The following is a 13,289-nucleotide window of genomic DNA, read 5'->3' as shown; positions in this document are numbered from 1 at the left end:
TCAGAGTAGGATTTAATTGGTCCTTTTAAGGAGATCTAAAGCTTCATCAGTTGTATTTTTTCTTGTTTCCAGTTGTTTTTCCTCCAGCATTTTTGAGACACTGGGGAACTTTACTGTTATTTGTGGGCTTCTCTTCTTTGTTAGTGTAATAAAATTGTTGATTTTACTCGCAGATGTTTTCTTACAATGGCGGTCAGTGAGAAAGTATATTGATTTAGAGGGAAAACGATTTGAAAATAATTTCTATAAATAAATAATCATGAATAAAGAAGCTGCAGATGGAAAAATGGGTAGTTAATTTGGGGGGGGGGGGGAGAGACACACACATACACACACACACACCCACAAAAGACTCTACACCATTAAAAAAATGTCGATAATTTCTGATCTTATAAACTCTCAGAATTTACCATTAACAGCCTCTAAAGAGTATCCATGCACGTATAAGATTTTATTTTATTGTTCATCACATGTCTGAAGTAGGAGCTAGATCATTCTGTCCTGCAGTATGGCCGGAGTATACTCACCTTCTGCTTACTAGCCCCTAGCTTTATATACTAGAACAGCTGCTTCTCTCATACGTGGAGCTAGAAAATTTCATTAGGTGTGCCCCTTGTCCAACTACTTTGGGACAAAATCCAGCTGGGCTAACATATTGCATAATTATTGTATTTGTCATTTTTAGTGTCCAACATAGTGGTAGTAAGAAGAAAGTACCAGTGTAGCTCAGTCGGCTAAGGCGCTTGCCTGCTGATCTGGAGTTGTGCCCAGGTGCGGGTCTAATCCCTGTTTGGGCTGATTACCTGGTTGAGTTTTTTCCGAGGTTTTCCCCAACTGTAAGGCAAATGTCAAGTAACCTATGGCAAATCCTCAGCTTCATCTCGCTATCACCAATCCCATCGATGCTAAATAATGTCGTAGTTGATACAGCGTCATTAAATAACCAAGTAAAAAAGTTATATTTTCAGTGGGTCTATACAATAGCATTAGCAGCCTCTACATTCAAAGAAAATACTGTAAAACTTCATTTTAATGTTCCCGTTTTTAAGGAATAATCCGTTAAGTCTCAGCCAAATTACCATAAGAATAATGCAATTGATTCCCACATTTAAGAAATACTTTAAGTGGATTTTGTGATAATGACACCCAAAATATTGAATCGACTCTCAATATAATCAATAGTACCAGCATATTTGCTAGTGCATCTCAGTCGATAGTAATGTGATGCCATTATTCTATATAGTCTTGCCACGTGTTGCTTTCACAGAGTGGTTGCTTTGTTCTCGCAAGTTACGTAGATCCTGTTTCCAAGTTATTTTATGCTGTCTACACAAAGCATCTATGGTACTATGAATACTTCTAAAACCAAATTGTACGTAATTTCTTCTTTCAGGTGAGTTTACAAGTACTGGTAAGCCAACACAATATGCATGTTCATAATAATCTCTGATGTAGTTTTTTTCCCCCACATAATTGTGTCAAAGATAGCTGGCTACTGGGGGGGGGGGGGGGTGAAAATAAGATAATTTCCTTAGGTATCTACAGTTTAGGAAATATTGATACTTTAATATTTATCACTACTGCTACTGCTGCTGCTGTTAATTTTCTCAGCGAGTTCCTTTTAATCAGAAAACGAGTTTTAAATAAGCTTTACATATATTATAGTTTTCAACTTCAGATCATTCTGAGGAACTTATCAAAGTTTCAATTTAGGATTACACTTTGAAACAAACTACTTTTGATGAAACAATGTTTGCAGTTAAGTTAACGAACCAGCTGAATGACATACAGAGTTACTACAACCTAACTAGGCAGTAGGCTAAAAATATTTTTCATGAAATGAAGGAAACAACAAAACTAGTCAATCAGGTAAAATAACCTCACAAATTAAATATTAACACAGTGAAATTATTTGTTTTAAATAATTCAATAGTTCATCGAAAGTTTCGTTCAAGAATGCTGATGATACTGGGTTAAGCATAATTTATTTTAAATTGTGATATGCACCCGTGCAGCTCCATGAAAAAGTCTTTGCTGTTCTCACCCATGTAAATCCACTCTTCCTATATAGCTGGAACACATGTAGCAACAATCACTACTGCACTTCATTGGCCTGAATTACAGTTTCATACAGAAGTGGCTTCTGGCATCTCTGATCTAGTAATTTTCTACCCATCTTCCGAGCAGAGCTAAATTTTCAGGGTTCTTTTTATCTATATAAAGCTTTCAACAATTTAAATTTTTGTATTCCAATGGATACCATCCCATTGTGGAATCCTGGGAAACGAGAATGCGGATGCTTTAGCAAAGAAGGGCAGCACTGCTACTTACAGACCTGTTACTAAATCTACGTATTACTCTGTGAAAAGATTTATTAAATCTACATACTTAGACTTCAACAAACAAAATTTGGTAACACAATCGCAAGGGACAAAATGGAACTCTCTGCATCAAAATCCACAGTTAATTTATAATTTACCACGAAAATCGTCTGTAGCTGCATTTAGATTGGCAACAGGCCATGATTATTTGGCCAAACACCTGCATAGAATTGGAATATATCAGTCCCCTAACTGCCCATTGTGCAACTCAAACCAAGAAATGGATTCGGAACACCTCAAAATCTGGCTTCAGTGGCTGGCCATGATAATATCTTTGAAAAATATTGGAGTGCAAGAGGTCAAATGACTTTATTGTCAAACGCCTGGCATTAGAAAACAACAATTTAAATTTAACTAAAATCACACTACGACCATTTCCTACTAGAGACCTGCACTGCGTATGACAATCATATTAACTCTACTTGGTAGAGAGAGCAAATTGTGAATCAACAGTTCATGCAGCATTGAAGTAGTCGTCCTGCACACTTCAGTACCGTGTTAAATCTATTTAAACAGTACTCGTGTACAAATTATACCACTCAGATTTAATAATAATAAACCAAGTATTCATTTAAAGGCAGCTTATATGCAATAAAAGACATTTTTAACCTGGAATACACAAAAATAAGTTTTCAGGAGTCAGCACACTTTGCAATGAGAAAACCATTCGAGCTAAGATAAAGGTACATTTATTGGACTATATTGAACATTGAACATTCTCTCAAGACATGCTCTGTAGCTATGTAGGACATCTTGAGAATGCACAAGTGTAACAATATTAATCTAAAAAGCACATTCGAATTCCTTCCTACAACCGCTTTTGTTAACATGTATTAGGAAATCTGAAGTCTTAAAAATGTTGAACTAAAAAAAAAACAGGCGCCACACAAAATTTTTAGTTGCCATGGCTGGCACCTGGAATTTGTCTTCTAATTTTTACAAGTAAAATGCATCTAGACGCTTGATTTAATTAAAGGCTGAAATTAACAAATGAAAAAAAATGTCAGCACAAACTTAAAATAAATTGTGTGTACATGCATTACAAGTTTATAAACACATTTTCTTTCAAATGGAAAATTTCTCCTTATTACTGATAAAATATATTTTCTTCTTTCCTAATAAAGTGCTTACCACCAAATTTTTCTGCTAGAGCACTAATCCCCAGTGTCTAGCTTTGTTTAGTTCTTGCTAGAATATGCCATTAGGAAAGTTCAGGATAACACAGAGGGTTTGGAATTGAACGGGTTACATCAGCTTCTTGTCTATGCGGATGACGTGAATATGTTAGGAGAAAATCCACAAACAATTAGGGAAAACGCGGAAATTCTTGTTGAAGCAAGTAGAGCGATAGGGTTGGAAGTAAATCCCGAAAAAACTAAGTATATGATTATGTCTCGTGACCAGAATATTGTACGAAATGGAACTATAAAAATTGGAGATTTATCCTTCGAAGAGGTGGAAAAATTCAAATATCTTGGAGCAACAGTAACAAATCTAAATGACACTCGGGAGGAAATTAAACGCAGAATAAATATGGGAAATGCCTGTTATTATTCGGTTGAGAAGCTTTTGTCATCTAGTCTTCTGTCAAAAAGTCTGAAAGTTAGAATTTATAAAACAGTTATAATACCGGTTGTTCTGTATGGTTGTGAAACTTGGACTCTCACTTTGAGAAAGGAACAGAGATTAAGGGTATTTGAGAATAAGGTTCTTAGGAAAATATTTGGGGCTAAGAAGGATGAAGTTACAGGAGAATGGAGAAAGTTACACAACACAGAGCTGCACGCATTGTATACTTCACCTGACATAATTAGGACTATAAAATCCAGACGTTTGAGATGGGCAGGACATGTAGCACGTATGGGCGAATCCAGAAATGCATATAGTGTTAGTTGGGAGGCCGGAGGGAAAAAGACCTTTGGTGAGGCCGAGACGTAGATGGGAAGATAATATTAAAATGGATTTGGAGGGAGGTAGGATATGATGGTAGAGACTGGATTAATCTTGCTCAGGATAGGGACCAGTGGCGGGCTTATGTGAGGGCGGCAATGAACCTACAGGTTCCTTAAAAGCCAGTAAGTAAGCAAGTATGTTTACAGAACAGCAGACCTGAACTGTGTAGATGCTGCCGAGGTATCTTTGTAAATTACACTGTTGCAGGTTGGAGACTCTAGGACTCTACTCATTACATAGTGGACACTTACTATCCCTGAGAATTTTTACCAATATAGCAAGTATGCATTAATTTTTTTTTTTCTCTCGCTGGTATTTGTACTCGCTTTAACATCTTTGGTCATATAGAGAGTTAATCTTTTGGGTGAAATTCGAAGACCTGTGTACAATTATTGAGACTGGTTGTATTGTTGCCAACTAGGTGGCGACTGTATATGTATTACTGATTTATGATTTCGGTGATTAATGAGGCTAGTAATATTCAGGGATGTTGTAACCCGAATTTCCTGGCACTTGCTTTACAGTTGAGGGAAAACCCTGAAAAATCTCAACCTGACTGGGAATCGAACCTGGGCCCTCTGCTTAGGAGACCAGCATGCTGACTCTTACACCACAGGTGGTCTAAAATTTTTGTTCACACCAATCCGAGAAAATTTCCAACACGTGTCATTTGTAATGCAGCATGTGACCACACTAAAAATCGACTGTGCTCCAAAGATCAATTTTGTGCAGAAGCAGCCATATTTAAAGTTTTTCATACAAAATCAGTTATTCTGGGCATAAAACTCATCTATAGATACATGCGTAGCACGAAATGTTTTTTTACTTTAAAGACACTGTATCTACTGGATTATTTAGCATTGCTAAAATTGGCGATAGCCGATAGCAAGAGTCATGAGAATTCTCCATATTTCCACACATTCGCCTCATGGTTGGGGAACCCTCAGAAACAACCAACTATAGGTATCAGCCCAAAAGGGAATCGAACTCACGCCAAAGTGAAACTCCGGATCAGCAGGCAAACTCACTACTGCTTGACTCACACTTCGTGCTACAAACAACGAAAATTCAAGAACTGGACAATGCTGCAGGTTGATATTAAAGTTTTATTTACTATGTACAAAATTTATAATTTCTTAAGTCCAGTGAATGTCAGTTCATTCCATCGTAAACTATAGGATTAAATTACCATTGTATGTTCCTAAGGTTTCATGAACATGCTCGTAATTAAACCAACCTACCTACCAGCTGGAAGACTGGGGGGGGGGGGGGGGAGATCAGTTCTTTTCGTAAAGTTACAAAAGTGTGACCAACAGTTTATTTCTTGTACAAGATTTAAATGTAATACAAACCTCTTATTTGTTTTGTTTAGTTGTCTTGATCTTCAGCATCTGATAACGTTCTTGAGACTCTTCTGGCTGGATCACAGGTGACTGAATTATTTTTCAGTATTCTATTCTCAACCTTCCCCCCCCCCCCCCCCGATTAATTTACCAACAAATAATTATTTTATTGATCTGTTAACCTCCAACTTTACTTTTCAAATAACCTTCAATCCATATCAGCAAGGGATGAACAAAATTTAATTATAGATAATCAATTCCTATGAATGTCGATATCAGATTATAACTTATTGCTCACAATTTCAATTATTAATCTGGTAAATAGCATTATAAAATATATATTCAATGTACACTCTTACAAACCCAACTCTCCATTCCTTTTCTCAAGTTATGAAGGTAAACTTGTCATTGGTATTTTAATGAATATTCAATACAGTGTCAATAATTCAGTAAACCAATTCTCCCCCCCCCCCATCTAATTAAAAGGAATTGGCTCAAATTTAATTGGGAGAGTCCAAGAAAAGAACTTAGTTTAAAGTTCAAAATTAATTTTTTATTTCACATATTTAATAACTCAGTGTAGTTTTGCAGGGTTTAATTGTACAGAGTAAAAATCTGAAGAGAACACAGAATAAAAAAAAATTAAACGACAAAACCCACTACACATTGGAAATGTACTTATTCACCGTTCTTGTTGCTTTACTCTTACAAGTCACATACTCTCACTCAAGACTCCTGCAACTTACTGTTAAAACTCGAAAACAGGGATGTGAAAAAAGACATTTTACAAAAGAACAAGTTTAATTCAAAAACTAACTACGAACTAGTTACATTCATACTTCGAACACAAAAAACACTGTGGAATGATATCGCTGTTTTAAATAACATGAATGAATGATGCAATGTACAATTGAGTCTATTTCGCATTCACTATTCGCTTATCTACACGATAAATTATTACAATTTGGAACGAGAGCAAAGCTGAAAATAGCTTCGAACAATCAGACTTAACTCGGGATCACAAAGTCCAATCTAAACACACATCAGCTTAGTCCACTTCTTCCATGCGAGAAGCATCTTCCCCTCCATCTCCTTCCAATGGTGGCATCTCTGCGTCGGCAGAAGCTTCTTCTGTAACCTGTGGATCTTCCTCATCAATTCCAAGACCCAATTTGATCATACGATAGATGCGGGCTGCATGTACCTGTGGTTCTTCCAATGCGAAGCCAGACGACAGGAGAGCGGTCTCGAAGAGAAGCATCACCAGGTCCTTAACAGCCTTGTCATGTTTGTCAGCCTCTGCCTTCTGTCTGAGGGTTTCCATCACGGGATGGTCTGGGTTGATTTCCAAGTGTTTCTTAGCTGCCATGTAGCCCATCGTTGAGGTGTCCCGCAAAGCCTGCGCCTTCATTATTCGTTCCATATTCGCTGTCCAGCCATACTGAGATGTGACTATACAGCAAGGAGACTCTACCAACCTATTGCTAACTACCACCTTCTCTACCTTCTTGTCGAGAATGTCTTTCATAACCTTGCACAGGGATTCGAACCTAGCCTTATCTTCTTCACGCTTCTTCTTCTCCTCTTCATCCTCTGGTAGCTCCAAACCTTCCTTTGTCACGGACACCAACTGCTTTCCGTCATACTCCTTCATTTGTTGTACCACATACTCGTCGATGGGCTCCACCATGTACACGACTTCAAACCCACGCTTCTTAACTCGTTCGACAAATGAAGAGTTTGCGACTTGTTCTTTGCTCTCGCCTGTGATGTAATATATGTGCTTCTGGTTTTCCTTCATGCGGGCCACGTAGTCCTTGAGAGAGCATGCCTCGTCTCCTGAAGCAGAAGTAGAATACCTGAGCAATTCCGATATCTTCTTGCGGTTTGAGCTGTCTTCATGAATTCCTAGTTTCAAGTTCTTGCTGAACTGTTCGTAGAATTTCTTGTAATTGTCAGGATCTTCTGCCAATTCCTCGAACAATTCCAGACATTTCTTGACCAAGTTCTTACGAATAACTTTCAAAATCTTGTTCTGCTGCAACATTTCTCGTGAAATGTTGAGTGGCAAGTCCTCGCTGTCTACCACACCCTTGATGAAGTTCAAGTACTCCGGAATCAGGTCTTCACAGTTATCCATGATGAATACCCTGCGAACATACAGTTTAATATTGTTCTTCCGCTTCTTGTTCTCAAAGAGATCGAATGGAGCCCTTCTAGGAACGAAGAGAAGAGCTCTGAATTCAAGCTGGCCCTCAACAGAGAAGTGTTTTACAGCAAGGTGATCTTCCCAGTCATTTGTCAGAGATTTGTAGAATTCTCCGTATTCCTCCTGGCTGATATCATCTGGATTGCGTGTCCATATCGGCTTAGTTTTATTCAATTCTTCATCTTCAGTGTACTTCTCTTTTACAGTTCGTTTCTTCTTTTTCTTGTCTTTACCCTCTTCATCTTCGTCCTCTCCAACATCCTCTATCTTGGGTTTTGATTCGTCACCTTCTCCTTCCTCTTCACCTTCCTTCTTCTCCTTCTCTTCTTCAGCCTCGTCATCACTCAATTCCTTGTCCCGCTCCTTCTCTACAAGCAATTTGATGGGATAACCGATGAACTGGGAATGCTTCTTCACGACTTCCTTAATCTTCCTCTCTTCCAGGAATTCAGTCTGGTCCTCCTTGATGTGTAGAATTATTTTTGTACCACGACCCAATGGTTCTCCAGGGTCGGGACGAATCGTGAAGCTGCCACCTGCCGAAGACTCCCACAAGTACTGCTCGTCATCGTTGTGCTTGGATGTTACAGTTACCTTGTCTGCAACCAAGTATGCAGAGTAGAAGCCCACACCAAACTGCCCGATCATCGAAATGTCAGCACCTGCCTGCAGAGCTTCCATGAATGCCTTTGTGCCGGATTTTGCGATTGTTCCCAGGTTGTTCACCAGATCTGCCTTGGTCATACCAATGCCTCTGTAAGTGAACGAAAAAAGAAATTCAGGAAACTACACTAAGTAGCTATGAAGATGTTCATTACTCTTGTGAAAAAAGAAAATTAATCAAAAAATTCTCTCGAACTACATAAGATAGTTTATATAAGTTTGGTTTTGCTTTTCGAGGGATGCAGCCTTGCATCATTTAGCATGTCCTATGTATGCAACAACTGTCCAACTGGTGGATCATCCTGACTCAATCCTTACAGAGACAGGTCCCGGCTTAGACGTGAAGCCTGGTAAGCCCAATTCCTTACTACCAGTGTATCAACATCAGGAACACAAACTAGTTCCCCCCCCCCCCACAGACTTCACCTCATGGAACTATTACAGATGAAATGAGGGGGTGATTGTGCTGGTGGAATGATAAAGCAGGAGTACCCCGAGAAAAACCTTCAGCAACGTCTTTGTTCATAAATTCCACACGACCTAGCCAGGAAACCTAGGCTGTCTGGATGAAAACAAACCACTAGTGTTTCTTCATAGTCTCAGTTTTAAGATTGTAGCCTATATTAGACATATTAAGAGTAGGAAAAGCAGGGTAGTTGTTTAAATAAGTTTGCAGTGACCTGCAAAGCATTCCCCTACTATCACCACCATCTAACAGTTTCACGTAATAGGAAAAACTTTAGATTTGAAACATGAAATTTATTTTCATGTCCGATAAAATAACCATGTGCAAGATGAAAGTAGATTGAAACATATCCAGTCAACCGATTATAAATGCACAACCCGTGTTGACAACCATTGCAGGAACACTATAGATACAAAAGTTGCAAATGTGTGTAACGGGTGGAGGACAAGTATGAGTAAAGGAATTTTATTTCCAAAATAGAATATCACGTTTCTTTGTCATATTTGCTTAGTCTGAAGGAATTTTGCTGTCCTGTACTTTCATTCTGCAAAACAGAAGTTGTGAAATCAATAAAATTTGAGGTCGGGGCAGTGGAAATTGGAAAACCCTGGAAAGCAAAGTTGTGATTTTTATCTTTGTACTAGAAAAAGATTAATCAATGAAATTTAGGGTAGTGGGGAAACTTGCGGGCACAGCAAAGCGAAGTTGCGATTTTTATCTGTGCACTCAAGAAAGGAAACTGATCTGTTCATCAATAAAAAATGGAGGGGGGGGGGAATTGGCCACACCAGCCAGTTCAAAAGAGCCTAGCCTACTTGTCACTAACCTATTACGTTATCAAACCTTTGTAGGTACATGACATTCAGTCTTATTTAAAATAGGCTAGTTATAAAATGGTAAGTACGCGGAATTTGAAATATATCGCACAATGTTGAGGTATGCAAACAACGGGGAACCGCCTACTGCAGGCGGACTTTAAATGGGAACGCATGGGTCTTTAAAAATGGCGGTACATTAAAAAATTTGGTAGAAATGAATCCGCCATTAACCTAAGATTATATATGATAAACAAATTTAGATTTTTTGACCAAATTTTCACTAGTTCCCCCTTAAGAGAATATTTCAAATTTAAACTAGACCTATAATTGAATATCTCCCCTCCTCTCGGAATAGTGTAAGTACATAGGGAAACAATGCATCATATAGGCCTACCTTATTCCGGAGGGGGGGGGGGGTATTCAATGAATTACATTTTACGCACTGAAGTGCAAGATTTACTGTAGTTTTATTAACATCAGAATTGTATTGCAAATTTCGCAGTCAATCGTGCTAAAAATTACCCTGTTCGGTTTTATGGTTTCCTAACAACTGAAACTGGTTTAAAGTTAATTACAAAATAGCTGCATAGTGAAAATACTACTTACGTATCAATAATAGTCAGTGTGCGATCATTCTTGTTGGGCACTATCTTGATGTACAACTCCTTTCCACTCTCCAACTTTGAGGGATCAGTCAAGGACTCATACCGGATCTTATCTAGAGCCTGTAAAGAAAGGAAAGATTGTTACAAAATGTTATGTTTTATTAAACGACGCTCGCAACTGCAGAGGTTATATCAGCGTCGCCGGATGTGCCGGAATTTTGTCCCGCATGAGTTCTTTTACATGCCAGTAAATCTACTGACATGAGCCTGTCTCATTTAAGCACACTTAAATGCCTCAACCTGGCCCGGGATCGAACTCCCAACCTTGGGCATAGAAGGCAAGCGCTATACCAACTCGCCAACCAGGTCGACTAAGGGAAAGGAAAGGAAAGGAAAGAAAAGCCATGAGAGCTTACCGGGGAAAATTTCAGTATACGGATTCGTCACTAACAATTATATCCTAAGATACTAAAAAGAGCAGATTTGTCTGAGTTTGCCGAATGCGCATCCACATCATGCTTACGAAAGGGCACTTTTCAGTGCCAATAATTTATTTTGTGTGCACAAGGTTGGAATTTTGAAGAGAGAAAGGAAGGAATCCGTGTTCTGAAATTTATCCCATTTCCCTATAAAATCAACTTTTTCATAATGCTTACGAAAAGGCACTTTTCGGTGCCAATAATTTATTTTGTGTACACAAAGTCGGAATTTTGAAATAAGAGGAAAGGGAACGAATCAGTGTTCTGAAATTTATCCAAAGCTAATTTCACCTAAAGCTTCCCAGATCAAAGATTTGTTTGAATATTGTACACAAGTCACAAAATCAATAAGTGTAAACGCCACAGAAATGTCATGCCATAATTAAATGTACTTACATCAGAGGAGTTGGAAATCAGCTCCCGGAGAAAGATTTCTTTGTTCGAATAAAATGTATTGATGATCAGGGACATAAGCTGAGCAATCTCCGCCTGAAAGGCGAAAGTCTCAACTTCGCCTGCATCTTGCATCTGAACGTCTTCAGGCATCTGAAATATAGTAAAATTAAAACGTAAGTATAAAATTGTAAAAACAATTCGTTAAAATTATTCTGGAGTTTTTTCCGTAATTATCAGCAATACTTATTTGTGTTCACACACCTTGTTTAACGCTTAACTGCAACACAATATAATATATCCCTATTACTGTGCACCACTCACACGCTTACAGCTCAACAACTGTTTCGAGACAGATTAACGCACGCCGGGCAACAGTTCCTTATATAAAACCATCTACCGGCTTTTCTGGAATATTTCATTGGAGGACAGCAGTGAACTTCCGGTGACGTCAGATCTAGAACCTTCTCTCATTGAAAATACCATTTTATGTCACACTTTATCTTAGAATATTATTCCTGAAAAGAAATAAAAGATTAAAAGTCAACATAAAGTGAATTTACTTTGCAAATGGGTAGTTCGAATTGAATAAATAAAGTAACAATAAGAAAACAAAATCTCAAAAGTTGTGTAATTGACTAACCAAATGTGAACATCCGCTCTATGGATGTTGCCAGTTCTAGAAACATCGAGAACGATCTGGAAGCCATTGTTGCTCGCTCTCTGTCTTTCAGAGCAATGTTGCCAACCTTAAAAGCGACACATGTCACACATGTGCTGTTTTCCGTAAAATGTACAGACTGTGAAGCAATAAATTACATACTGTCATTCTGTGAATGTGGGTTTATTTTACGTTATTTTTATATAATTAGGAAAATCAACTAGTTCACCATAAAATAGTTAAACACGAATATAATTCGTAAAATTACGCAGTTGCAATAATAATTTTAAAATAACAATTAGATCTACATCTTTTTTTTTTTTTGCTTTCAATGTACCTTTATGTGCATATTGAAGTATTCTGTCGAGGCTTCAAAATAACAATTTCGTCATTTTTAATAACAAAAGATTTCAACATATTATTGTAAATACAAATTCCTCGTGTGACCTTAACTCTGTCAGGCTAAATAAAATTATTATTTTATTATTATTATTATTATTATTATTATTATTATTATTATTATTATTATTATTATTATTATTATTATTATTATAAAACACTTCACATTTTTCAGAACTTCATCGAATATGTAGACTACTACTGTATGTATGTAACAAAGATGCAATAGCTACAGTATGTAATCTGTGTTGTATGATGGCCTTGTTAGTATTTAGAATTTCACTGCGTTAGTCTGCAGTTCAATTGACATTTTTTCTCATATTATTTTAACACGTCTTTTAGCCCGTGTAGTCTCACGTACAATAGAACTTTGAATACTATTTTAATATACCACAGACATGACCATTTAATAATCCGTGGAAGGAACAAAAAACTTCAAAGGAAGAGTGTAATAACTCCAATTTTTTTTTCACCTTGCACGAAGAACAGAGGAAATGTGATGCCGTAAAACATGATTTTGAGATATTTACAAATAAATATTTTTCTCTTATAAACGGTTTTGAAATATTCTCAATGCTGCTGTACTACTTTTTAACGACGTTTTAAACTGCAGAGGTTAATCACTATCAAAATTCAACGTAGCGGAAAATGGACGACAAATTTCTACACGGAACACTCTATCGGGAATCCTAGTGTGACAATCTAGGGACAGCCAACTCTAACCAGCCGACTGGTGACCTCACGTCCTCAGCAGAGGTGAACGATCATCCAACCAGTATTGGAGCAACAGTCAGCACCATGATACCCTCCGGCGATTATAGTTTATATAGGATCAGGATGTCTCAGAAATAGACCGACATTATTTCCTGGAATGTTTTTTAATTCAAAACAACATAAAAGCTAAACATTTCAATCTTCC

General features: G+C 37.6%; 1 protein-coding gene across 1 annotated transcript; it reads right to left on the bottom strand.

The window, feature by feature from the left end:
* Positions 1-6,459: 6,459 nt before the first annotated feature.
* On the bottom strand, positions 6,460-11,734 carry Hsp83 (Heat shock protein 83). The gene is made up of 4 exons (XM_069836572.1): positions 11,575-11,734; positions 11,314-11,463; positions 10,440-10,558; positions 6,460-8,640 (listed from the first exon to the last, which is right to left on the bottom strand). The coding sequence occupies exons 2-4, from the start codon at positions 11,461-11,463 to the stop codon at positions 6,726-6,728; spliced, it is 2,184 nt and encodes a 727-aa protein (XP_069692673.1). The 5' UTR covers positions 11,575-11,734; the 3' UTR covers positions 6,460-6,725.
* Between the last annotated feature and the right edge of the window lie 1,555 nt (positions 11,735-13,289).

The sequence above is a fragment of the Periplaneta americana genome, chromosome 1 (assembly GCF_040183065.1).
Source record: "Periplaneta americana isolate PAMFEO1 chromosome 1, P.americana_PAMFEO1_priV1, whole genome shotgun sequence".
In the NCBI taxonomy this organism is placed as follows: domain Eukaryota; kingdom Metazoa; phylum Arthropoda; class Insecta; order Blattodea; family Blattidae; genus Periplaneta; species Periplaneta americana.
This window is presented reverse-complemented; position numbering and strand designations above follow the sequence as displayed.